The sequence below is a fragment of the Anopheles coluzzii genome, chromosome 2, assembly GCF_943734685.1.
Source record: "Anopheles coluzzii chromosome 2, AcolN3, whole genome shotgun sequence".
Lineage (NCBI taxonomy): Eukaryota > Metazoa > Arthropoda > Insecta > Diptera > Culicidae > Anopheles > Anopheles coluzzii.
In genome coordinates this window covers 105,288,046-105,315,698 of record NC_064670.1, presented here as the reverse complement: position 1 = coordinate 105,315,698, position 27,653 = coordinate 105,288,046, and the positions used below count along the sequence as shown (strand labels likewise).

At 44.1% G+C, this 27,653-nt stretch overlaps 1 protein-coding gene across 1 annotated transcript; it reads left to right on the top strand.

The window, feature by feature from the left end:
* The first annotated feature begins 169 nt into the window (after positions 1 to 169).
* Positions 170 to 27,543, top strand: LOC120961434 (uncharacterized). The gene is made up of 17 exons (XM_049611177.1): positions 170 to 846; positions 6,015 to 6,817; positions 8,884 to 9,025; positions 9,504 to 9,547; positions 9,894 to 10,664; positions 12,731 to 12,872; positions 15,616 to 15,880; positions 15,971 to 16,140; positions 16,208 to 16,382; positions 18,471 to 18,656; positions 19,561 to 19,693; positions 22,617 to 23,240; positions 23,326 to 23,458; positions 24,836 to 25,267; positions 25,363 to 25,537; positions 25,629 to 25,814; positions 26,006 to 27,543. Exons 2-17 carry the CDS (start codon positions 6,350 to 6,352, stop codon positions 26,133 to 26,135), a joined length of 4,176 nt encoding a protein of 1,391 aa, XP_049467134.1. The 5' UTR covers positions 170 to 846; positions 6,015 to 6,349; the 3' UTR covers positions 26,136 to 27,543.
* The last annotated feature ends 110 nt before the right edge of the window (positions 27,544 to 27,653 follow it).

Here is a 27,653-nt window from a genome sequence, read left to right as displayed (position 1 = left end):
GTGTGTGTGTGTGTCTGTGTGTTTGTATGTTTTGTCGTTGGTCCATGTAAACCGTATCTCGTACCACGATACAACCCTCAGCAACAACCACAACAACAAAGACCACCATTTTTGCACGCCCGTCGTGCGTTGCATTCCGGCGCGACGACGGGCTCTCGGTGGGCTCTCGCGCATCGCCCGTCGCTCAATCCGATTCGAACGGCCAGCGAAGGCGAACGTGCGGCTAGCGAACTCGCGCGTCCGAGCAAGCGTGGTGTTTGGACAGAGTTTTCGAAGTGTGTGATACGTGCGTGGTTTCATCGTGCTGAAGAAATACTCGAAACTATCCCAATTCCGTTTGAACAATTCAAACACTTTGTCGCGTGAGCCAGCCAAGAAACCCGAACGTGAAGAGTTTTCGGGGGCTCCTAATCGAAACCTGTTTGCTGGTATTGTTTGTGTGGATCGAAATTGTGTGATCTTCCCCATTCTATATTGAGTTTTAGAGGTGGATTTGTGGTGAAACAAGTTATTGGACGGTACGGGCTCAGAAGTTGTGTGCCAGTTTCGGGAGTTTCGGGATTTTCGACCGGTCGGAAGTTCCTGGTTCTCCAGTGCGAAACGGGAGTGAGAGTGAGTCGGCGAGTCGTTTCCGCGTGTGGGTGATTTTGTGTAAGTGTGTCTGTGACCGCAATATCTTGTCTGGGGAATTCTTGAATTTCTTGCCGAAAACAAAATCGAAGATAATCAACCCCGATAGCCTCACAAGCAAAGTTAACGACGCGGGCTCGCGAGTGATCGACAGCAGTGTGTGTGTGATCTTACCGGTTAGAAGGGGCATCTTTGCCGGGCAAGATAGGAAATAAGGTTGGTTGGTTGTCTGGTATATTAATTTCTAATCGTTAAACCGCGGGATACTGATCACGCGTAGTGTGAGTTGTAGTAGTCCTGATTTTATTGGACATTCGTGCTACTTGCCTGAACGATCGTACGATCGAGAAACCGGAACTGATGTCGTGTTAATTTGTTTGGTGAACAGGTCTCCGCAGGTCTAACTGGTTGGCACTGAAAGCTCAGCTGAAGTTAACTTCAGATCTTTCCGCTCCAGAACTGTGCTATTGGAGGTGATCCTCGAACAACAGAAAAAAGATCATTGATCCGCTCTGAACACATCCTTGAGCGTGAGTCTACCGGACAAGGTTTTACAGTGCATGTCAAGTGTTTATCAGAAGAACGACCCAGGCAAATCGGGCAAATGGTACACAGTGCCGTTAAGGCTATCGGTGTGTATGAAAGCAACTCGAGATGCACCCAAGAAGTTCGATAAGATATTGGTTCGTTCGCTTATCAGTCGTCGTCGAAGCCGTTAGTGGATAAGTCCCATTATGAGGAGGATGGTTCCGTTTCGCGCGTGTTGTTTTGCTGGTACCTTTCGCGCCTCTTTATCAATGAATCAGTTTTTTATACCTCTGGACAGTCAGTGGACACAGGGAGAGAAACACCGATGAGTTACTCGTGTGGAGCAGCTTTTGACTACAGCTCTGTGCGTGCATGTAATAATGGGAATTCGGTCAAACTAAAACTTTACCATTTGGTAACTGTTTGGTGAAGGCGTATGGTAAACCTGTGCGGGTTTTTTTTCCTGGTTGTAGCCGGGTTTATGATGATGATGATGGGCAGGGCAGTCGGGCGGAATCCCGCGTGTTGTATGGAAGTGAAAGGAACTCACCTTGGGGGGAGATGCATTACGATGCGGGAGAGACACACATCTGAACAGGTTGTGTGTAGTGTGGTTTTTATTTCTCGCTGTCGTATTGATTACTCTTGTACCGATTCCCTGTTTAATGGCGCTTGAGTTGAGTACCGGTGAAGCAAAAAGTGACATTTACTTCTGTTTTGTGCTGTGTGGTTCTCACAAACTGCTCCATCATTGTTGAAATTGGAGTTGGAGGTACGGCAGCGTTGAGCTATAAATACCAGTTTTTTGGTAATATTGTGTAACTGGTTGCTTGTTGACGAGTTCTCAACTTGATCCTCAGTTCGAAACGAACGATCACACAATTCAAACACGTTACGATTAACATGTTATTTGGGCAATTCTAACCGTCTTTTGATAAATAGCACAAACCCACACACTGTGAGAGAGACATCATGGAACACAGGCATCAACGAGGCCAAAACCCTTGCGGAGATGATGTTGTCCAAGTCTCCAAGATTCCGCGCGCTTACATCAACACATTTTGGGGACAAAACAGTCACTATAATATTCCACCGCAAAACCGGTATTTTGTGTGAGGGGGGAAAGTGGAATCAAAACAAAACTTCTCCGCTCCCCGTCGTCGTTAGTTGGTTGGTTGAAATGTTGAAACGCTTTTGTTGGGGATGGGTGTTTTTTGTATGTTGTTTAAATGATTTTAGGACGCTTTTGGAAGGTGAGGCTTCGACGCGACGTGAAGTACTGATCAATGTTTTATCGGAGAAGAGCATTAAACCATAGCAGGCTAGCCAGAAGAATGGTGACCGAAGAGGAGTTGACATTTAAAGAGGATGCTTAGGAAGCAGCAGGAAGTGATATCTTGTACAAAAGTAATTTAATTCCTCAACTAATTGCATTTGTTTTTTTTCGAATGGTTTTCTGTAGACAATCAATTTTTAACTTTGATTCTTCTGCGTGCACAATCTTCTGCGTGTGCTGCCTGATGTCGCTGAAGGATCGCTGAAGGTCAATTCAAAGCTCCCATAAAATAGACGACCTTTTCAAGGAAAATGTCGACCAAAGAGGAAGAATGGAACAGAGCTATTTTAGTCTCGCCCGAACAGGTTTAGTATGTCTGGACAGATTAATTTCACGTTGATTGCCACGCAAGCGGAAGCGAGGTGATCTTCGATTGGGATGCTGTTTTTAGCAGGTTACTGCGGCTTATTTTGTAACCGGCGCCTCAATAGAGGCAAAGTATTCCACACTGAGTAACGCAACCGTTTGCTCGTGATGGCTTTTCCCAGGCAGCGTAATGTACTCCGCGCTCATCGAGCGTTGGAATTACACTATTCCAGTTGCTAATTATTAATATGCGCTCGTGACACGGCTGTATCCGGTTTGCAATGACAAGGGCTGGGGGTGAGATAGTCCCGTTCGCCAGCGGGTCATCTTTCAATGGCAGATCACTATCAACTTCCATTCCATTGTAAAATGTTTACTATACGGAGACGGGTGGTACAAATCAGTCGACACATTTTGGTACCTAGTAACCGGGTTTAGTAATACCGTGTAGCTTGGCAACACCGTGTGGATTGTTATGAATATCTTTCAGCAAACAGCAAACAGCCGGCACAGGGTAAAGGAGATGAATATTGGATAGTTTCGCAGAATATATAGTATAACAAATTGAACAGCGGAAGAGCGTGCAGGCATTGTTTAGGGAAATGATTTCGCTACGGGAAAGAAATAATAATGACTGATCGGCTTCGGCCTTGTATTAAGAGATCGCGATCAAACAGGTTGTATGGGTCATTGGCGAAAGAGCTTAACCATTTGTAGTGAAAAGTTGATTTAAAATATTTTTGGGGCTCAGTTTCGCATGTTAGTAGCAAATTTCAACGCTTCCAATGTGTGATTCAACAGCTGTCGTAAATTTGTGTTGTTGAAAAACATCTCGCGATCGGATATTTTTTCTAGGAACACTGTAAAATGATCCGAAAAACAGTGTATGTATTTGAAACCTCTTGTCGTCGTTAATTCCATTGTAAGAATAATTTATCATATATGGCAATGTAATTCAATGGCAACTAACTACAAATTGTATACAAGTTTTTCACTATTTTTAAAATAGTTTTTTATTTATTTTTAAAATAGTTTGTTTTAAACATCTTAATTATTTTAAATGATTAATAAATTATCACTATATTATCACTAATCATGAATTGTTAATGAACTACTGTCAGCTTTGTTGAAAAATTGAAAAACAAAAATCAATCTTTAACTAATCAAGCGAAGTACACATGCCTTTCAATAATTAATAGAAATATCAAGTAATAGATCAAACAGAATGAACAGATCACCAATATCGAAAATGTTTCCAATATGTTCGATTTAGTGCTAATTTACGGCTAAAATGGGAATCATCTTAAAATTAAATGGTTTCTAATTTAATAATTATTGTTTGTGATCTACATTACCACACAATTCGCCAAATGAACGTCTCTACTTTGGAGTACAGATTGCATAATTACAAGGTAGATTGAGCTCTTGCATATTTCCCCATCACCAACTTCCATTCCTGACGTCAGCGCGCGAATAATCAACCGATAATTATGAGAATGTTCATTCCATCTACCGCTTTTTTTTGCAGCACATTTCCATTAGCGTGATGTGTGCTAGATGTATCGCATTGATCGCGTGCAACACGTGAGATCCCCTCTAGTCGTGGTTTTCACTCGAGGGAAATTTGTTACGTGTTGATTAGCAAAAAAAATTATTTCATTCATAGATCCTAGCTGTTGATGTTGTTCTGGTAACATGTTATTTGTTTATTTCCAATGAACTATGAATCTTTCACGCAAAATGGGGTAGCTTTGCTTTGCTTTCTTCAACGAGTTCTACAGGATCATGTAGACACAGTGCAGTTAGTACAATGTAAACTTGTCTACTTGATCGCCACATACAGAACCGAACAGCTGGAGAACTAGTTTCGGAGAAAAGATGGTGCTGACCCTTACAGCAGCTTCAAAGCTGGAAAAGTAAAAGACCGCATTATAATCGCCTTCCCAGAATCGCGCAGAATGGATAAAAATAAAACACAAAATGCACTCTTTTGCAGCCAACATTACACACTAGAGCGCGCTCTTGGCCGTTTCGTTTATCCCCATTGGCGTTTCGAATGGGGCTTTGTTTGTGCAGCAAAAAAACGGCTTCCTGCCGTTGTTTGTTTGATTTGCAGTCGGAATGAAGGAAGGAAGAAAGAAACCAAGGAAAGGGAACGAGGGAAGTTGTTATCGGGCGTGAAATGAAACATTTCTGTCATGATAATATCATGCACAGTTTGGGCTATTTTCGGTTGATTTTGTTTACTTTAACGCAAAGCGAGGGGTGCTGTGCGACTAGAGGCTTGTTCATTGCTATTTGTTCACACATCTCGTCGATTCGTCGAAATTATGTCGGCGTTGATCTGGTTGCTTGGGTGGCGCCAACAGGACGACGCAGACAAGGATGCTGGAAGCCGTACAACGCCGTTGCCGAAAAGGGATCAAATGGAGCGGAAAGGACAACGACAACGACCGTGATGTTAAAATGTTAATTAACGACTTTTATTGAGTTGGCGTCACGCGATGAACACTTGTTGCTTGAGGACTGAGGACATTGGATTGGTGACGTATCTGGCTACAGGATGCTTCGTGGATTGTAATCGTTGTGTTGACACTCATACATTTTAGCAAAAGACACTATTGTTTTACTATCAACACACTGTTATTGATAATTTCTGTACCTGAATGGTTTTATCTTCCTCCAACCGTTGATATTACCCAAAAACGGTTGATTTATCGACCGTTTTACACCACGGTACCCCGATGTTTGCCGTTCCTACTCTTTCAAAGGTCAGAGTTCGAATGCTATTTGCTTTAACTCACCTTACACAACGCGATACCAATTCATCAAAATTAAACCAATATTTGTCTGTAGTTCCCTGCCAGGAAAGCATATTTCGATCACACGTGATACCGATGGTAAGCATAAACACCGAAAGCGGCGCTTCTTTGTCTAATAGCATGATCACTCACCGAGGTAAACAGAAGCTCCACGGCTCAGGTGGCATATGTGAATGACCGTGTCTTTGTCTCTGTGGGGGGAGTTATTGCATTTTTTTTTAATTTAGGAGGCACGTTTTTTCCGGTATAGAATCGAGCGATGGATTTAATTTTTATTGCCATCTTTCCTGATGGTGTCCCCGTGTGGGATGGGTCGCAACACCAGTTTAAATTTACGACCATCTGATTTGCTGCTCTTTCTCTGCTCTTTTACTCATTTTCCTTTCCTCCAGAGAAACCGGACTCGCTCGCTGACCTGCGATAGAAAGGCTGTGGTGTGCATAGCGAGAACAGAGAAGTGTTTGAATTTCCCGAATCGAGCCCGTTCTTCCCAAAATTCCACACCGGAACAGGTTTCGGTAGACATAACCGCTGTCTGTATGCAAAAAAAAAACAACCTCTCTGTTCGGAAGCTGTGGACGATTTTAAGCGTGTGCTTTGGCGAGATAAAGATGGACCGCAGGTAGGCGTGAGAAGGAGAAGTGGAAGCAGTAGGAGGCAAAAAAAGGTACATATTCCCTCAGTTCCGCGTTTCGGTGGTTCAGTACGGTTCGAGACGCGAGCAAGGATGCATGCGGCCAGGATAGTTGCCTGCCTGCTCGTCCTGTTCGGTGTGCGGTCTAGTGTGTGCAGTTTGCCGTGCGATTTCATAGATTCGGTCAACATTACCGATGGCGAACGGTTGCCGAATGATGAGATCCGGCACAATGGTGTGATCTACAACAAGACGTACTACCGGGTGATCGATTACGACTACCAGGACTTTGCTACGAAAAGGTACGTGCCGAACTATGTGCGCGGCTGCCTATGCGCGGTGCGGATCTGTGTGCGGCTGTGCTGCGGCGAACACGAGTATCTTGGGAAGCGGTGCACGCACACGGACGACTATCTGCCGATCCTGGTGAACGTGAGCGCGACGGAAGCGGTCGATCTGCGGAACCATTCACTGTACGGGTTCCTGTACGGGAAGCCGTGCGAGCAGGTGTACGAGCTGCTGCCGGAGGAAAGCTCGGCCGACGAGTGGAGCATCGCGAGGGTAAGTTTGGGGATGTCGTTGGGAGTCGTACGTTGTTTCATTGCAGTTGTATTGAGGAGAATGTTGAGGGAATTTTAAGACTTGAAGATCCTGATCAAAGCCTCCAGATCGTGATCCAGAAACAGGAATAGTTCTTACAGTCTTTTAATTTAATTCTTTGTTTGCCATCAACACCTTTTTCCGAATAAATACCATTTATTCGAGAGAATTCTTTTAGCAATACCTCTTAACGTTGAACATTGTTTATAGTTTCTAATGATCGTAGCAAAGCATTTATAGACGAACAAAGACATCAATCATCTAATCATCAAAATAAGATCCCCCGTCGATAAGATCGCACAGGCCGTACATACCGGTTGACGAAATATAAGTAGGCACCTTTATGTTAGGACGGGCCAAAGCTTCAAGAGGAATCGTTACTAGGGAGATTCATTATACAGGCGTTTCGAGTGCATGGCAACTTAAGAGCTTAAAAGCGCATTAAAATCCCATTGATTTGGAGATAATTATAGACCTGACAAGTGACGTAGCGTCGTGTCATTTACGAATCTCAAGGTCTAGGAAGTGAGATTATTTCGGAATACGTCAAATTCCAACGGGTGGGTTTCCATATGATCTATCTTCAACAGTTCTGGTGGTGAGATTGAAACACCTGAAACCCGAAAAGCTAGAAGATTCGAAGATGAAACGAATTAACGAATGATAATTAATATCACAATCCTGGTTTGATTGTGTATTGTTACTTCCTTCACCGTGTTTCAAAATGATGGATGAGGGTTTTGGCAATGCTTGGTTGTTTTATTTTTGAATTAGTTTTGCAGTCAGGATTTTAGATTGCGGTGTGTCGTTAACACCTTTGATTGGCTTAGCGGCTGCCGCGTACGAACGTGTGAGTGGCACAACAATTTGCCAAAACACACACACAAGCGCGTGTTAACTTGATCGTGAAGATTCACAAGAAGCAGTGTGTCGAAAATCATTCGAATTAATTTTATGATCATCATTTTTGTGACTGATGGGGAGTTTGACACACACGACGGTTACAAATATGGGTAAGAACATTAGAAAAGAGGAATCAATGGGGATGGCTCAAACAATAATGGAAGCAATCACGGTATGTACTTAACCGACATGCAGAAGTAAACTTTATGACATTCTTCATCCGCGGTACGTATCTCTGCTCGTTCGAGCGAACGTACGCACCGAAGGCCGGAAGGTGACTGAGCTGAGGTGCAAATTTGAAGTGGTACGATAATAATGATAAATGCTGAGATATGCAATCCTGATGCTCGATGATGAGTCGTTCCTCCAACAGGTCGAGTGCGGCTTTAGTGGGTTCTACTATTTACCCTTACACTTAGCACATCTGGTCCGCGTGTGAGGCTTTTGGGGTGGTTTACACAGTATCGCAACACTTGCTATTGGCTGTTGGGCGGATTTCCCGCCTTCTCTGATTGAGAATGGTTTCGGTTTTTGCCCAGTTGTAGCGTTAATTTGATTTAACACCTTCGGTGTAGATAAAGTTATACATTTTATTTCGATGTGTAGTAAGCGGTGCAGTAGTGAAGCCCAGGCAATGCATAGCGAAACATCAACCGATCGTGGATGTCAAAAGATCACGGAAGGATGAAACGATCAATCGTAGATTGTGTCATGTTGTAGCTTTTTTTCTGTAAGATTGTTTTGAAATCTACCTACACACATATTTTTGTGCCTCCCTCTTATTTCGTAAATGATTACCTGAAGACTCGCAAAGAAAACACAATACGATGATGCTAACATGATCATCCCCCCTTTCCGGTTGATCTTTGTACACGCGCGTGTCAAACGTGAGCACCATCTTCAGATGACTAACACTCGAGAAAGATCATATACAAACCATCCATGCTGTGTGACGTAAATCGGCAAAAAGCTTCTCTAAATATAGCGGGTTAGTTTGTTGATGGAGTATAGGCATATTTCCAGAAGTCATTGAGGTCATGCTTCTGTTCCCTTTTGGTTACTATACTCCATACTTCCAAATTCCAAATAACTAATTTAATGTGACCCTATTCGCTCTCCAACAGAACGGCAGCCTTATCATTGCGGACGAGCTGCTTATCCAACGGAACCAGTACTGCCTTGCGCCGAGACAGAATAATGGCTTCGCCTCCGGACTCGTCTGCTTCACCACGAACGAAGAGTTCAAGTACAATCTTTATCCGGTCGGTAAGTAAAAGGCTCGGTTGGGACCAATTTCGGCTTAATTGGAGGTTTTGTGCGGTTTGGTATAATTTCCAGTGAGCAGGAATCATACTGGGCGCGTGTTTGCCCAACTTGCAATGTGTGAGGCGAGACGAAGTTTATGACTTGAGGACTGAGGACATTGGATTGGTGACGTATCTGGCTACAGGATGCTTCGTGGATTGTAATCGTTGTGTTGACACTCATACATTTTAGCAAAAGACACTATTGTTTTACTATCAACACACTGTTATTGATAATTTCTGTACCTGAATGGTTTTATCTTCCTCCAACCGTTGATATTACCCAAAAACGGTTGATTTATCGACCGTTTTACACCACGGTACCCCGATGTTTGCCGTTCCTACTCTTTCAAAGGTCAGAGTTCGAATGCTATTTGCTTTAACTCACCTTACACAACGCGATACCAATTCATCAAAATTAAACCAATATTTGTCTGTAGTTCCCTGCCAGGAAAGCATATTTCGATCACACGTGATACCGATGGTAAGCATAAACACCGAAAGCGGCGCTTCTTTGTCTAATAGCATGATCACTCACCGAGGTAAACAGAAGCTCCACGGCTCAGGTGGCATATGTGAATGACCGTGTCTTTGTCTCTGTGGGGGGAGTTATTGCATTTTTTTTTAATTTAGGAGGCACGTTTTTTCCGGTATAGAATCGAGCGATGGATTTAATTTTTATTGCCATCTTTCCTGATGGTGTCCCCGTGTGGGATGGGTCGCAACACCAGTTTAAATTTACGACCATCTGATTTGCTGCTCTTTCTCTGCTCTTTTACTCATTTTCCTTTCCTCCAGAGAAACCGGACTCGCTCGCTGACCTGCGATAGAAAGGCTGTGGTGTGCATAGCGAGAACAGAGAAGTGTTTGAATTTCCCGAATCGAGCCCGTTCTTCCCAAAATTCCACACCGGAACAGGTTTCGGTAGACATAACCGCTGTCTGTATGCAAAAAAAAAACAACCTCTCTGTTCGGAAGCTGTGGACGATTTTAAGCGTGTGCTTTGGCGAGATAAAGATGGACCGCAGGTAGGCGTGAGAAGGAGAAGTGGAAGCAGTAGGAGGCAAAAAAAGGTACATATTCCCTCAGTTCCGCGTTTCGGTGGTTCAGTACGGTTCGAGACGCGAGCAAGGATGCATGCGGCCAGGATAGTTGCCTGCCTGCTCGTCCTGTTCGGTGTGCGGTCTAGTGTGTGCAGTTTGCCGTGCGATTTCATAGATTCGGTCAACATTACCGATGGCGAACGGTTGCCGAATGATGAGATCCGGCACAATGGTGTGATCTACAACAAGACGTACTACCGGGTGATCGATTACGACTACCAGGACTTTGCTACGAAAAGGTACGTGCCGAACTATGTGCGCGGCTGCCTATGCGCGGTGCGGATCTGTGTGCGGCTGTGCTGCGGCGAACACGAGTATCTTGGGAAGCGGTGCACGCACACGGACGACTATCTGCCGATCCTGGTGAACGTGAGCGCGACGGAAGCGGTCGATCTGCGGAACCATTCACTGTACGGGTTCCTGTACGGGAAGCCGTGCGAGCAGGTGTACGAGCTGCTGCCGGAGGAAAGCTCGGCCGACGAGTGGAGCATCGCGAGGGTAAGTTTGGGGATGTCGTTGGGAGTCGTACGTTGTTTCATTGCAGTTGTATTGAGGAGAATGTTGAGGGAATTTTAAGACTTGAAGATCCTGATCAAAGCCTCCAGATCGTGATCCAGAAACAGGAATAGTTCTTACAGTCTTTTAATTTAATTCTTTGTTTGCCATCAACACCTTTTTCCGAATAAATACCATTTATTCGAGAGAATTCTTTTAGCAATACCTCTTAACGTTGAACATTGTTTATAGTTTCTAATGATCGTAGCAAAGCATTTATAGACGAACAAAGACATCAATCATCTAATCATCAAAATAAGATCCCCCGTCGATAAGATCGCACAGGCCGTACATACCGGTTGACGAAATATAAGTAGGCACCTTTATGTTAGGACGGGCCAAAGCTTCAAGAGGAATCGTTACTAGGGAGATTCATTATACAGGCGTTTCGAGTGCATGGCAACTTAAGAGCTTAAAAGCGCATTAAAATCCCATTGATTTGGAGATAATTATAGACCTGACAAGTGACGTAGCGTCGTGTCATTTACGAATCTCAAGGTCTAGGAAGTGAGATTATTTCGGAATACGTCAAATTCCAACGGGTGGGTTTCCATATGATCTATCTTCAACAGTTCTGGTGGTGAGATTGAAACACCTGAAACCCGAAAAGCTAGAAGATTCGAAGATGAAACGAATTAACGAATGATAATTAATATCACAATCCTGGTTTGATTGTGTATTGTTACTTCCTTCACCGTGTTTCAAAATGATGGATGAGGGTTTTGGCAATGCTTGGTTGTTTTATTTTTGAATTAGTTTTGCAGTCAGGATTTTAGATTGCGGTGTGTCGTTAACACCTTTGATTGGCTTAGCGGCTGCCGCGTACGAACGTGTGAGTGGCACAACAATTTGCCAAAACACACACACAAGCGCGTGTTAACTTGATCGTGAAGATTCACAAGAAGCAGTGTGTCGAAAATCATTCGAATTAATTTTATGATCATCATTTTTGTGACTGATGGGGAGTTTGACACACACGACGGTTACAAATATGGGTAAGAACATTAGAAAAGAGGAATCAATGGGGATGGCTCAAACAATAATGGAAGCAATCACGGTATGTACTTAACCGACATGCAGAAGTAAACTTTATGACATTCTTCATCCGCGGTACGTATCTCTGCTCGTTCGAGCGAACGTACGCACCGAAGGCCGGAAGGTGACTGAGCTGAGGTGCAAATTTGAAGTGGTACGATAATAATGATAAATGCTGAGATATGCAATCCTGATGCTCGATGATGAGTCGTTCCTCCAACAGGTCGAGTGCGGCTTTAGTGGGTTCTACTATTTACCCTTACACTTAGCACATCTGGTCCGCGTGTGAGGCTTTTGGGGTGGTTTACACAGTATCGCAACACTTGCTATTGGCTGTTGGGCGGATTTCCCGCCTTCTCTGATTGAGAATGGTTTCGGTTTTTGCCCAGTTGTAGCGTTAATTTGATTTAACACCTTCGGTGTAGATAAAGTTATACATTTTATTTCGATGTGTAGTAAGCGGTGCAGTAGTGAAGCCCAGGCAATGCATAGCGAAACATCAACCGATCGTGGATGTCAAAAGATCACGGAAGGATGAAACGATCAATCGTAGATTGTGTCATGTTGTAGCTTTTTTTCTGTAAGATTGTTTTGAAATCTACCTACACACATATTTTTGTGCCTCCCTCTTATTTCGTAAATGATTACCTGAAGACTCGCAAAGAAAACACAATACGATGATGCTAACATGATCATCCCCCCTTTCCGGTTGATCTTTGTACACGCGCGTGTCAAACGTGAGCACCATCTTCAGATGACTAACACTCGAGAAAGATCATATACAAACCATCCATGCTGTGTGACGTAAATCGGCAAAAAGCTTCTCTAAATATAGCGGGTTAGTTTGTTGATGGAGTATAGGCATATTTCCAGAAGTCATTGAGGTCATGCTTCTGTTCCCTTTTGGTTACTATACTCCATACTTCCAAATTCCAAATAACTAATTTAATGTGACCCTATTCGCTCTCCAACAGAACGGCAGCCTTATCATTGCGGACGAGCTGCTTATCCAACGGAACCAGTACTGCCTTGCGCCGAGACAGAATAATGGCTTCGCCTCCGGACTCGTCTGCTTCACCACGAACGAAGAGTTCAAGTACAATCTTTATCCGGTCGGTAAGTAAAAGGCTCGGTTGGGACCAATTTCGGCTTAATTGGAGGTTTTGTGCGGTTTGGTATAATTTCCAGTGAGCAGGAATCATACTGGGCGCGTGTTTGCCCAACTTGCAATGTGTGAGGCGAGACGAAGTTTATGACTGCTAAACGACAACCGGGCACAATATTGACATTGTACCGGGTGTATTGAGCTAGCACCACTTATGGTATTACGCATAGATACACTTCCCCATGTTATCGTACAGTGTGACCTTGGCTTTGCATGCAGCATCTCGTACCCCGAACAATATGACCCTCTGTGTATGTGTAGTGTTTCGCAAATGTGGCCAATTTGTACGCTGTCATCTACCACGCGGGGTGCTCTTCTGTCGCTCCCCGAGTCTTTTAATGTCTTCCGGCACGATAATAATCTCGATCAGTTGCCATCTGTCTATATGTCTGGCCTTGGTACTATCCAGACAAAGGTAATAACCTAGTCGCGTCCAATTATCGATAACCCGGGATGGGTGGGTTCAGTACGGTTTGACACATTGGGCACAGGTCACACCCTATGGCATAGGTAGGCACAGGGTACCGAAGGGCATAGATCGTGAGAAGCAGAATGACTGGAAGTTTCCAGGGTAAAAGTTCTAAATTATTCCTCCAGAAGCCAGAACGATGACTGTTGGCTTCTAATTCACTGGGTGGGACAGTTTGGGTTTCCCCTTGGGAAGAGGACAGCTAAAAAAATTGCCAATCATGCTCGGGCGAACTCCGGTGACGTAAAAACTAATTTGCATTGGCACGTGTTAAGTGGCCGTGGTGTTGTTAGGGAAGATCCCACACTCATTTTTATCATACTTGAAATGATCTGTATTGTATCTTGTTTAATGGATTAAATTGATCCAATTGAGAAGAACATGAGACCAATGCTTTATTCTGTTGCTATGATCCTTTGTTTTCTCTTTGGATATGTTTTACTATTTGTTTTTTTACTTTATCTATTATTTTCATTTATGTTATGCGTCATACAATGTTTTACTATAATTTTACTAGCTTTTTATTGTTTTTGATGCTCTTAAGCTAGTTTATCACATTCTTATAATAGTTTTCTTCTTGGTAATTGTTCAGTTGTGAATTATAAAATCTATCCAACAATTTTGAATATTTCATTAGTCTTTATTTTGTTTTATTTTCCTTTATTTACCATTTTCTCTTTATTTATCGCGCTCTTAAGCTAATAGTCCTTTCCCGAAAAGCGTTTTTAGAACTAATTGAAAAAAATACTATGAATTAGGGGTTCAATAAATTCCCATAAATACAGGTTCTTTGAACGTTTGTGAACAGTCAAACCAACCGAATAAAAATTCTTTCCACATATAAAGCCAAGCCTGATCAGGGATCGAAGAATGGTACTAACCGCGTAAAAGAAACCCTCCATCCTACCGTACGATAACGGAAGCAGCGCTATTTGTTTTGGAAGCACATGGGGTTTGGCTTTGACAGCGAGGTATACTGTTTGTTTTACGCTACCCACAGTGAAGGGAGTGGCCAGGAAGGGCTTTTACCGCCGTGACATCCTTTGCCACTGATGTAACTCTGGGCGAGTCTACTGGGCGAGTGAACTATAGCAGCATTTCCAAATTTAAATACAATTTTTCCGCTCCACGCTTGTTTCGTGCAGCGTGACCATATGCTGCATTTGAATGTAAGGGGTGGCCAGCAGTGGCTAGATGGTCATCATCTTTTGTCATTCATTAACATTTTTGGCGCCATCCAAAAATGCCACCGGTGGAGCAGCCGATAGGTTGGAGTTGGTGTATTAAATTACATCGTATTTGCTCTCCCAGCTGGGGCGAGTGAGCATCAAAATGGTATGTGATACCGATGCCACGGTAAATAGATTGGTTTCGGGTAGGGATCACTGATAAAACCATATCAAATTGGGTCGGTGAGCGATAGGGTTATATGGGGCGCCAATTATGGTGTAGTTTTTTGGGGTGGAAAATTGCTGTAGAAATTGCTATTTACTAAAATGCCAAAGCCTTCTACTAAGGTTTCAATTTACAAGAAGAAAACATTATAATAATAAACCTCACTAACGTCATCAGCAGTAAATGAGCATTCTATTTTCATTCAGCCTGTAACTCCCTTAACTATCATTTATTAGTCTAATGGAGTGGCGCTTCCAGAGAGTTTAATCATTCCTTCCCTATGTTGATGCTCCCTGCGGGAATGACTGATGTAGTAACAGGAGACAGTGGTGATGATTAATTAGAAAACTCGTATCGTTTGATCGTTTGCTAGTGTCCGTTTCCCATGGTGAAGCTCTCCGGGATAGGTGTGAAGTTAGGATGGTGCTACGAATCACAGATGGCATTTGGAGTTACTTTCATGCCACAAGACTCATCCGTATCCACATGGGGTGCAACCTTATCAACTGTTGACATTTCCCTCCACACAATGCACATGTTAATCTTGCTAATGTGTTGGACCCGAATGTGGCCGAGTTGGGTGGTCATGGCTTATGCCTATCTGCTCCACGTACACCCTAATCGCCCAATTTACTGGTGGCAATAAAGTACTTTTTTCCTGTGGTGGCGTTCCCAACTGTTTGGAAGCCGCCACAAATCGAATGTCAATCATAATCAGCGTCCTGTTTGCTAATTGTATCCCGCCGGCCCCGTATGTGCGGGGCGAGGTCGTTATGATTAGCCAATCCCACACATACACACTCACACTAATCGCTGTCGATCGTTCGCAGGCATGCTGCTGTCCGTTCCGTTCCTGCTGCTCACCTTCTTCGTGTACGCCTGCATACCGGACCTGCGGAACATGCACGGCAAGTCGCTGATGTGCTACGTGCTGGGTTTGAGCGTCGGTTACACCGTACTGTCGATGGTGCAGCTGCGTGTCTTCCCCGGCTTGAGCGCGTCCTGTGTAATTTCCGGGTACATCGTTTACTTCTCGTTTATGGTCAGCTTCTTCTGGCTGAATGTGATGTCGTTCGACATTTACTGGACCTTCAAGTAGGTGGACCTGCTGTGCCAATCTTCGTCGTGGGCTGTGTTTAATCGAAAGCGTTATGCTTGTTTGATTCTCTCCCATCGCTCCCGCAGAGGCGTCACGGGTGTTCGCAGCTCGGAAACGAAGAAATTTCTCCTGTACTCACTGTACGCCTGGGGCTGTCCGATCCTGCTGGTAGCGACGGCAATTATAGCGGATTACACCGACATCTTGCCGATCTATTTGCGGCCCCAGTTTGGTACGACCAGGTGTCTCTTTGTTGGTAAGTAATTGTAATTGGTGAATTGGGCGGGTGAAATGCTAACCGATGTTCTGTTTCTGGATTTTAGAAAACAAGCTGATTGAATTCCTGTATCTGTACATGCCGCTGCTGATTCTGGTGTTTATGAATGTGGTGTTTTTCGTCATTACTGCGCTGCGTATATACAAGATACAGTGTGAAACTTCGGTGGTGCGCCGGGGCGACTCGAAACGGCACACCAAACTTGACAACGACCGTGATAGGTAAAAAATCATAAGAATTGGGAAAGATAGGGCTTGTACTGGAATGGTTTATAGCTATAAACAAATAACATCGAATTCCCAAAAAATTGGTAGGAGCCATTGAAGATACAAGAACAGCACCTATAGTTAGTGTATAGAAAGATCACTAGTGTGGCAATTGAAAGGGCTTAATATCCAAAATGTCAAAAAAAGAATATTATAGAATTATTATAGAGAACTTGTAGAGAGTATGTAATGTTTTAGAATGACGATCGTCAACTATGTCTATATATTCATCATAATACGTCAGGTTTTTCTCACTGTAGAAAACATAACTTTATTCTAGTTGGTTTCTTTGACTTAGTTTTAATCTGTCTTTGAACTCTAAGTTTGGATAGAAGAGGCTGTATTTAACAGAACAACTTAAACTAGTATCAATGTTCAAAGATAACAATGATTAAGGATTCAATTACGAACATGTGACGCAGATGTAAAGCAGAGTTGAATTCGCTTACTTTCTCTTCTTGAGGTAACGTTCTAAGTAGCCTTACCGATATTTTACCATCCATTTAGGCATGCAAATACAATTGTAATTAAACAGGATAATGACAGAACCTAGCATATAATTGGGATATTTATCAGTTTTTGATGTTGACTAGTTAATTTGTTCGAGGATATTTAGAAACTCCCGTAGGGGCGGTCCCGTAGTCCATAATTCGTACTACTTAATAACATGCCCGTCATGGGTTCAAGTCTCATATGAGCCCCCCCCCCCCTCCATATGAAGGATTGACTATCTGGCAGCGTGGATGCCTAACAGAAGTAGAAAGTGCACGGTACAAACGAAGCAATTATGCACATCCCAGGACACTGATTTTGAACCAGTACCGGAAATGAAACTGACGCTAAACCCATGCTGGATCTGGCAAAAATGCCGAACTCGCATTAATCCTGGAGCTGATCATGCATGCATCCTTACCAATCCTGAAGTTAATTTCTAACCTATACCGATCCTAATATTCATCCTGAACCCTTAACGACAAGGAACTGGTCGATGAACTCAAACCCGTTCTGGAATTAATACTGCTCTCATATAGGTCCTAGAACTGTTCCATACTGATACTGGGAGCTGATCGTTATTATTGGTGCTGAAGCTGAACATGCATCTATCTTCTTCTTCTTCTTCTATTTGGCGTAACGTCTTACGCGGACCGGCCGCATATACAGGCTTTCGAGACTTAATTCATTACCACATAGCCGAAAAGTCAATCCTTGCTACGGGGAGACGGTTCATTCTAGGCTTGAACCCATGACGGGCATGTTATTGAGTCGTTCGAGTTGACGACTGTACCACGGGACCGCCCCTCTGCATGCACCTATACCAGATCTATAATTGATCCTGGATCCATTGCCGTCCTAGCGATGATTTAGAATCCATACCAGTCCTGGAACTGATCCCGAATTCGTAACGGACCTGGAACTGGTTCTGCACCCGTGACGGTTTTCTTATATCATTTTGCAAAAAAACTGTACCTGGCCTGTCTCAGTCCTGGCCCAGGATCCAGTACAGTAACTGCTTTGATCCTATGAACTTGATAACTGATTCAGCTACCATACTGGCCAATACTCGGCAGCAGTTGCTTAAAAAAGCAGCATAGTTTAGGTTTAGCTTTCCAAATATCCAGGAAGTCACAACAATTATGCTCGTAAACCTTACTAGTGCGACTTGAGCTTAAATTTCTAGCTGGCGAGCCACATTCAATAAGACGTACTTGAACTTTGTTTTAAACTAAATAGTCAAATAGTTTATAATTGTAATAATTGCTAATAACCAAGCCTAAAAAAAGACACTGTTTTCCGAGACAGGTTCCAACAGCAATATTAAACGCTCGTGAAATGTAATTCCAACCTTCTGAATCTATTACACACTATCTCAGTAGCGTTTTGTTGTACAAGACGAGTATCTAGTAAACAACCAAAATTAATTACGATAGGAACAAGGAGAACTTCAAAACCGTAACGATGTAAACACGTGTTGATAAGATCCGTGACACGTAAATCATTACAGACAGGTGGTTTAACCTTGTGCTTTGTTTATTTCTCTTCTAGATTCGGACTCTACCTGCGACTGTTTATCGTGATGGGAGTCACCTGGTCGCTGGAGATTATCTCCTGGGCCGTCGATAATAATGCCTGGATATTTTACGTCTCGGACGTGTGTAACTGCATTCAAGGATTTCTCATTTTCGCCCTGTTTGTGTTGAAGCAGAAAATTAAACGATTAATCTACAAAAAGTAAGTATCATCGCGCTAGTGTGTAGTGCGCTGACACCCGGTGTATGTCTATTGTACCGCTGTGACTCGAAGACCCGGAAGAACCTTTTGCCGCTTTTAGTACATGTCAACCATGGTGCCTATCTGTTGTTCTACCACATCCGTGGCGTACCTCGATACCACTTGATCTCGCGATTGTTGCGATTTGAATCTTTTCCTTCTCTTACCCTCTCTCTTTCTTTGTTTGTCTCTTTCTTGCCCATTGCGTTCCATGTTTATGTGTGCCTGTGTGCCTGTGTGTGTGTGCGTGTGACTTTTGTGTGTGGATCTTAAGGAAAGGGGACAATACTACTACGTGACCCGGGTGTATATGTTCGTGCTGTGATGCTCGATGATGATGCTCTCCCTTGTGATATTGTGCTGTTTCTTGCTTCCGGCGTGCTGTTCGTGCTGTCGTCTTTTCATTGGCCGTGGGGATGTTTGTCAGGTGATCAGAGGTAACCCGAAACCGAACTGGGCGCTAGTTTGGTTTGCCAAACTGTACAATTACTGACAATTGCTCCCTCCCCTGGGCGGAAGTGGTGTGTAACTTTGCTTGGTTTCTGGTGATGATCGTTGCGATAATCCTGTCCTTTTGTGTAAGCTTTTAATGTCTCAAGGTGGTGAAGTCTAACATAATCCACTTCTTCTGCTGCCCCTAACCTCTCACACTTTCTCTACACTCCCTTATTTTGGGTGACTACTGCGGAATAACGTTTATTTGTACTTTGTTGATTAACAAACATTGTAAAGGTGTTTGGAAACCACCTAACAAGTTCATTATCAAATCTAATAACTTCTACGCTAAGCGCTTGCCGCTTTTCTGCCCGTTGTGTGCTAACAGAACAAAACGTTTGTCTTGCTTCGTTTCTTACTCCCCGTCCAGGTTCGGTATACGGGAAATCCGACAGGAGCAGAAGACGTCATCGTGCAGTACGCGAACAACGGCCACCATGGTTTCGTCCTACCAGGAGTCCAAGTCGGACAACCCGCTGGTTACGCGCGAGTCGAACGCGATCTAAGGCGGCTGGAAGTGAGCGCAAGGCACGACCGGCAACAGGCGTTCGATCCCCACGAAGGTTTTGCGCCAAATCTCATATACGATGACCGAGCGAGACATTGTTCCAAACCAAAGAACGAACGTGAGAGAGAGAGAGAGAGAGAGAGAGAGAGAGAGAGAGAGAGAGAGAGAGGCGAAACAGCTCGGCTCTACCAATTGGCTCTTGACGGTAGCTCCTTCTGGACTGCGACGATCATCACCACAATGTTGTTGATGTGTGCAAGGAACGTATAAGCGCAACAACAACAACAACAACAATAAAAACAGTATTTCTTGTTAGATGTAGTACAAAAAATGTGTGTGAAATGGAACGAATGTAAAACAACTCAAACCTACCTCACCGCTGAGAAGAGCTAAAAGCAGGGGTAAACAAAAGTAAAAAAAAACCCTTTGCAAAAGTTGTTTCGCCGTGAAGATCGCATTTATGTGGAAAGTGAAAAGGATGACAAGAGGAAAATTGACAGATTTAGTTTTAACCGATGTGACGTAGTTTGTAAAGTGTACCTAGACGTTATTGAATTAAGAGGATCACCCGAATCCAAAACCAATAAACAATGCATGTAGAAACTTTAAAACAAGTTCAAATGTTCATTAGCAGAGTCTCATTGGATTGGGATGCGTATGCAAAGAATGTACTGTAATGCGATCGATCCTCACCGAACCGTAACCCTTAGTTACAGCAAATGCACTTACGATCGTAACACTGCACCGGCATATGTGGTGCTTGTTGAATTTGCCATAAATATTATGACTCCATCGCACATTACTCACGCACCACTGTTTCATCTTCTCCGGGGCCAGTTTCCCAGGATGAAAGCGGAAGTTCAAACGCGTGCAATGAAATGTTCCGAAAATAAGGAAGATCCTCTTTCACACGCCCCAATTGTTTACTGGTTGTAAGGTACCGGGCGCCGTAGCTGCAGGAGGGAAGAGCTCGCAACGGAAATGGGAACCACTCACACGCAAATTGTTAAACAATTGGTTCTAACGAAATGTGGCGGTGGTGGTGGTAGCATGAGGATGATGATGATGATGGGACCAAAGGCAGCCAAACCAATGATCGTGATGGTATGGTTTGTGTTGAAGAGAGGGAATTCTTACTTTTTTTTTCGCGAGAACATAAACAAACATTCATCACTGTCTGCCGGCGGGAAACGACGTTATGTTGGATGGGGGTTTCCCGAACAATAAAAATGGAATTGGATTTTTTTTGGTTGGAAAATTCTGCATAAATGGTGTGAATAATGTAAACATTTGGAGGTATTGTTGTGCGGGGCATTAAACAGGTTGAAGAGCTGGAAAATGATCAGTTTGAAATAGTCGTTAGCATGTGGGATTGAATACAAATTTTAAACTATAAAATATTATGGAAAACAGTAAAAATATTAAATACACAATATTGTAAAATTGAATGAAAACAATCAGAATAATTCAAAAGGACCAAAAGTTTAAACCTAATAGATTGAATTAATTAAAAATTCTACATTCCCATGCTTCTCAATTGTATATTACATAAAAAAGAAACGCGCTATTATATTCAAAAATCAAATATTGAATAAAGTGAAACATTATTATGCTATTAAAAACGAAAAAAGCAACATGAAACAATCTTAACAGAAAAAAGGCTCCCTACAAAAACCCTGCGATATCAATGGAACGACTTGTTTTCCAAACACTTTCTTATCAATCATCATCGGTGCTTCTCCCTATCGCAAACATTACATGCAGCGGTTGGCTTACAGTCGCAGAGAGTGACATCGTCGCCTTTTACACACGCACACGCGCGAGACTGGGTCAATCGGACGTTGTTTGGTTTAAAGTACCGTGAAGTGAAACATAAAATAAATTGTAAAATTGAGATTGTGGTAAAAATGATTGGAAGAGGAAGAAGTGGCAAGCAAAACAATTACACATAAACATACAACAGAAACCATAAGGCATAAGGAAATGCGGGCGTGTGTGTGGTCATGTCGATTGTTTATTGACTGTAAAAAGTGTAAAGCGCCAACGGGTTTGCCTGTAACATAAACACTCTGGCTGATCGGGTCTGATGTCGGTGAAAAGACCAGAGGGTGTGTTTGTGTGTGGGGGGGGGGGCAATATAAAGAGAGCAAGAGCATCGGTATTTAATTAGACTTTCATTGTGCAACTATTAGGACTCTGAGGGACTGGGTGCAGGAGGAGCTCATAAAAAGGCCGCAGAAGCGAACCGTGCGCTAAATATCTTGAGTTCCTGTGTTCACACTTTGGTGTAATTATGTCGTTGGTGAAGGACGACGAAACATAAAACTTCCATCCCCATGAGAAGGGAAGCTCGCTGGGGTGGATCACGCGGCTGCTCCACAGAAATGATTCATCCGCGCGGCGTGGATCGCGGTGATGTGTAAGTGTGTCCGCGGCTCCAATATCTTTAGGTAGTGGTTAGTATGCGAACCAACCATTTCGGTTGGTGATGTGCAAAGAGAAACGATAAGAATTCCGCGGGAATTGAAATATACACACAGGCACAACAGCGCAGCTGGATGATCTGTGCCGTTGTCTCGACTCCAAAACCGCGTGCCCCAACCCCAAATTCGCGTCATCCCGCGTTTGTGCAGGGTGTGATGTGTGGTGCGCGCGTGCGATATTGTTGAAAATAGCTACAAGCATCGGACACAACAACATCGCAGCAGTACGCGTTCGACCGTGGCCGCGAGCTGTTCCTCTTCCTGGACTTCCTGGTTTGGGGAGTTGTGTTGCGCGAAAAAAGGGTGTGCAAGCGTTGCTATGGTTGTAGTAGCATGCGGGCAGCAGCAAGTAGGCGGTGCAGTGATGATTGATTAGTAAGTGTGATTAAAAAAGCAAAACCGTGTGTGTGTGTGTTTTGATGACTTAAATGATAGGGTCTGAACGGTGCGAAAGTAAAGCGTGTTAATAAAACAAGGGTCACGAATACTTACGGTACAAATTGGGTTCGGTCGCGCGCGTCAAAAGCCCCAAGTGTGATGATGATGTGCGGTGAAGTGACGCAACGTGTGCCTTCTTATCGGGGCATGATAAGACCACGTCCGGCACAGCGGCGGCAGTGTTGGTGGTGGCATTCGATAGCATTGCTTTGCCTTGGGACGCTGGTCCTCCGTATCGGTGACGTCGCTGCAGCAAAAACTCCCTGTCCTTTGGTGGAGTCTGTCGATATTAGCAACGGCGTGGAGAATGCGGACGGTTCTATCGAGCTGGACGGCGTTCGGTACGGGTCCAATCAGTACTTTCGCGATGCCAACTCAACCGTCCGCGGATGTGTGTGCCTCGTGCGCCAGTGTCTACACATCTGCTGCCCAATGGGGTCGCCTGAAGGCGAACCCTGCCCACCGGTGGCGCTGAACGTGAACTTCTCCATGACACCGGACGGGACGGTGCACGATGTACGCAACCTGCTGGACAGTCCGAACTACCATCTGCTTTACTTCAATCCGGAATGTTCCGGCGCGCTGCTAACACTGTACGGGGACGAGTACATCGTGCGATCGGTAGGTGATGTCGCCAAAAGATTGAAGTTTCAATTTCGATGCAACATGCAAACACGCTGGGACACGTGCTCTCTCCTTCTTTCAGGACGGATTGCTGGCGTACGGTGCGTCGACGTACGACTATCGGCACTACTGCTTGCAGGCCGACGAACCGACCGCACTCGCCGGTTACTGCGAAACGGTGGATGTACTCGCGATGCATCGCATGTACTCGATCGGTAAGTTGGCGGGAAGCGACGACGATCCAAGCAGGCGTGCATTTGGTTGTGTACATGCGTATTTTGGGCGTATTCTGGGGTCGTCCTTGGGGGCACAGCCACACGCAGGAAAATGTTTACATGTCCCGCATGGGCGCGCGTGCAATGCATTAGTGGATTTGTTTTCGCACGGTGGCACCTTGCTTGTGTTGTAAATTTCGACACGGCAAGGGAGAATTCCGATTGAGCTAGGTCAAAAAGGTGATAACGAGTTTAGCGCGACAGTGAGGGTTGTTTTTTTGGGGAGGAGAACCGGGATTTAGATAAGCGTGAAATGAAAGGTAGCAATAGATAGGCATTTGCTTTTCTTATTTCAATAGACAATCTTTGTTATTTATAACTGCCTTTGACAGAAAATGGAGTTGAAAGATAAAAGCCACAGAGACAAAGCGGACAAACCATTATTGGTTTACGGTAGCTTGCATTTGTAAATAAGCGTTAGATCACGTTTTAATGCTGCCAGGAGCAAACAAGCTATTGACAACGAACCGAACGGTTTTATCTATCACAAGGCAAATATAGGGAGGCAACAACATCTCGATTTCATCGGAATAGGTACTTTTGCAAGGTGTGTTGTCCCGTTGCAGTGTAGCGGAAAGTCAATACGAGCTGGTCAGATGCTTAAGATATTCACAATTGAGGATGGTTTGTGATTTTTATGGATTTTTCATCTTTTGAACTCGAATCATTGCATGACTGAACGGGAATTATGACGAAGAATAATTACTTTTTGTGTTAATTATTTAAAAATTTAATTTTTAGTTGCTTTTTTAATTAATTTTAATTGCATTTAATTGGTATTGGTTGTAAGGGCAGTGCCATTTTAGGGTTTAGGTAAGCTAGAAAAGGTTTATTTTCATGAGAAAAGATAAAATCCAACCAAACACCCTATGAATAGCTTATTAGAATGAATTAATTTGAAATGGTTGAAATTAGTACCTAATAAGGCTGCTTCAGCCGCAAAATCCAATGGGAAAACGTGTGTATTTAATTTAATGCATTATTATATAATGCATTATATTTTATATAATGCAAATATTCTGAAGAACTCTGTGGAAAGCAATATTTTAAAACAAACATCACCACAAACAATATCGCATTAATGTAGTGCAGGTGGAATCAATTAAACCTCGCACCAATCGCCCTAAGTAATGAGATGGTGCACTCCACCCCAAAACGTAGATCGTAATCTTGCCGAGTTTCTACCACACCATCGAGTCGGCTCCCCATGGGGTATAAGCGGATCCGCTAACGATGTTTGCAGCCACGCTCTCTGTGTTTACCCGGTCCCGTAACACGATACTAGAACAACGAAAATGTGCGGCTTATTCCCAACAGGCATCATCCTGTCGCTTCCCTTCCTGGTGGCAACGTTCGTCGTGTACGCCCTGCTGCCCGAGATGCAAAACATCCCCGGCAAGTCGCTGATGTGCTACGTGGCGTGCCTGACCGTCGGCTACCTGCTGCTGGCGCTGATGCGCTTCAGCGTGTACAGCTACCGGTCGGGCTGGTGCGTCGCGACCGGGTATCTGGTGTACGCGGCCCTGCTCGCCAGCTTCTTCTGGCTGAACGTGATGGCGTTCGATATTTTCTGGACGTTCGGGGGCAGCCGGGGCCGGTCGAGTGAGCGGCGCAAGTTCCTGTACTACAGCCTGTACGGGTGGGGTGCACCGCTGGTTATCGTGGCGCTTGTAGCCCTGCTGGACAACACCGAGTTCATACACGAGTCGATGCGGCCCCAGATCGGTGCAGAACAGTGCTTCGTCAGCAGTAAGTGTCAGCAACTGTTAGATCCCAGAAGGAGTTAGTTTATCGCTCTAACCCCGTTGTGTGGTTTTTTCTCCATTGTGCGCTCACCGTCCCAGCGGAGATGCTGATTGGGTTCCTGTACATGTATCTGCCCATGCTACTGCTCGTCAGTGCTAATGTGACGTTCTTTGCCGTGACGGCGTACCGCATCTTTCGCATGGAGCAGGCGACCGCTTCCGCACTGTCTGGGGAATCCCGGCGCCACACCAAGTACGAGAAGGATCGCAACAGGTAAGGGTGTGGCCCTTGTGGACCGGGTCCACCATTAGTGTACCGGAAGTTACGACCCACTTTGTGCTCATTTCACATCCTCCCCATGCAGATATAGTTTGTATTTGCGGCTGTTTATCATCATGGGCGTGACCTGGACCGTGGAGTTCGTTACCTGGCTGGTGCGCGAACCATCCTGGTTGATCTATCTGGTTGATATCTGCAACTGCCTGACGGGCATCTTCATATTCGTGCTGTTTGTGTGGAAGCAAAAGGTGAAGCAGCTGCTGCTGAAACGGTAAGTACCTCATTCCTTCCGATGCTCCTTCCTCCCCCTTGATGTGTGCCCCAGTGTTGCCAGCCCTCTCTTGTTCCCTCTGAAGGGCGTGCGGGCGTGTACCCACTCCCGTCCGCATTCCGGGCAGGTGATGATGATCGCCAACACATAGTCAGCCCCATGGCCGTGACGCCGTGTTTACCCGTTCGCAGATTCGGTTTCTCCCAGGCCTCCGCCAGTCGGAACGATCAGCACACCAACAGCACCATCAGCACGACGCGTACGACCGACCTGAAGGCAAACGCGGAGACGCGCCTGACGGATGTGACTCAAGGGAATTGATGGAATGTTTACGCAATGGACGCGAGCACGACGCACCGACCGAGCGACCGACCGGCTGCAGCAGTTAATGTATTCGCGAAAACCGCGGGCTAATGTACTGCCGTCTTCAATTGGTGATCGACCATTGTTTCATGTACGGATGATGATTGACCATTAGGCGTGCGAGCATGGCCATGACCACCAACCTTAACTGGCAATCAGTGCACGTATATTGCTGTTTGCATTTTTTATGGCACATTTCGTCTGATCTTTTGGGGAAGGTTCAAATGTGTGTGTGAAGTGTGCGAAATAATGCATCTTCGATCACATGACCTCATTGTATTGTAGGGCTTTCCTTTCCTGTCGATATCGGATAAAGACTTTCTTCACAGATAAACAGTCATTGACTACATCGTTTTGAAAAAAAGCATTAAATTTATGAATCCTTCCTCTTCTATTTGGCTTAATGTCCTATAGGGACCTGCTGGCATATATTGGCTTTTGAGACTTAATTCAGTATAACTCACCCGTATAGTAAGTCCTTGCTACCAGGGGACGATCCATTATAGGCTTGACCCCATGACGAGCATGTTGTTGAGTCGTACGAGCCGTACGTAAAATAATCGTTAAGTATTCCAAAGTCACACGCAACACGAATGGAATAGCGAATACTCATGCAAAAACTGGTAAATCGATAGGAACAATTCAAACTGTTGAAATATTTCACACCTGCTATGAAATATTTCAAATCGAGCCGGTCGAGCAAATGTTTCATCGATTTTCATTTAAAAATTTAACTCCAACCGTCATTTCCAATCACGTTTTGACGGGTGATTTTGATAAGAAGAACAAAAAATATGCAAAAATACTTACCTAATCGTATGTTTAACTGTATTCGACTAAATTATATGAAAAGTTACTTAACGAGCATCCAGCATTTGAACAATAGTTATTCGAAAATAGCTTAATGTAAGACATTCGCAATGTAAATCAGTGTTAATTCCTTGTACTCTTCAGAGTACTTCTATCTACCTCTCTACATCCATATTAAACTATTCCAGTGAGATACGCGAAGAAGTACAAGCGATCGCACCAACAGCCACAATGACTCACCAACATGCATGCATTAAAGTGATTCATAAATCTTGATATTTTCAACGCATTAGGTAAACACAACCATGTAGAGCCAGATAACAACCATCTGTTGCTAGTGTGCGCGCTTTACATTATGTATATTTTGGTATGTTTAGTGCGGCGTCGTCGCTGGTCGTTTGAATTCAACTACAAAACTGCTTTGTACTTTGTGAAATAGTGTATGTTTAGTTTGATAATTTTACAACAACACAGCGTGTAAAGAGTATTGCATCGATACAAGAGATAGTAGTATTGTGTTAAGCCGAAGAATAAATCTTTATTTGTTCAATGTCAAGCCGCCAGTGTTTCTGTGCTTCAAGTTCTGTGTGGTCGAGCAAATTGAGAACAATACTACTGTTTGTGTGTGTACCATTCAATTCCCACTTTCTGAAACATCTTCACCTC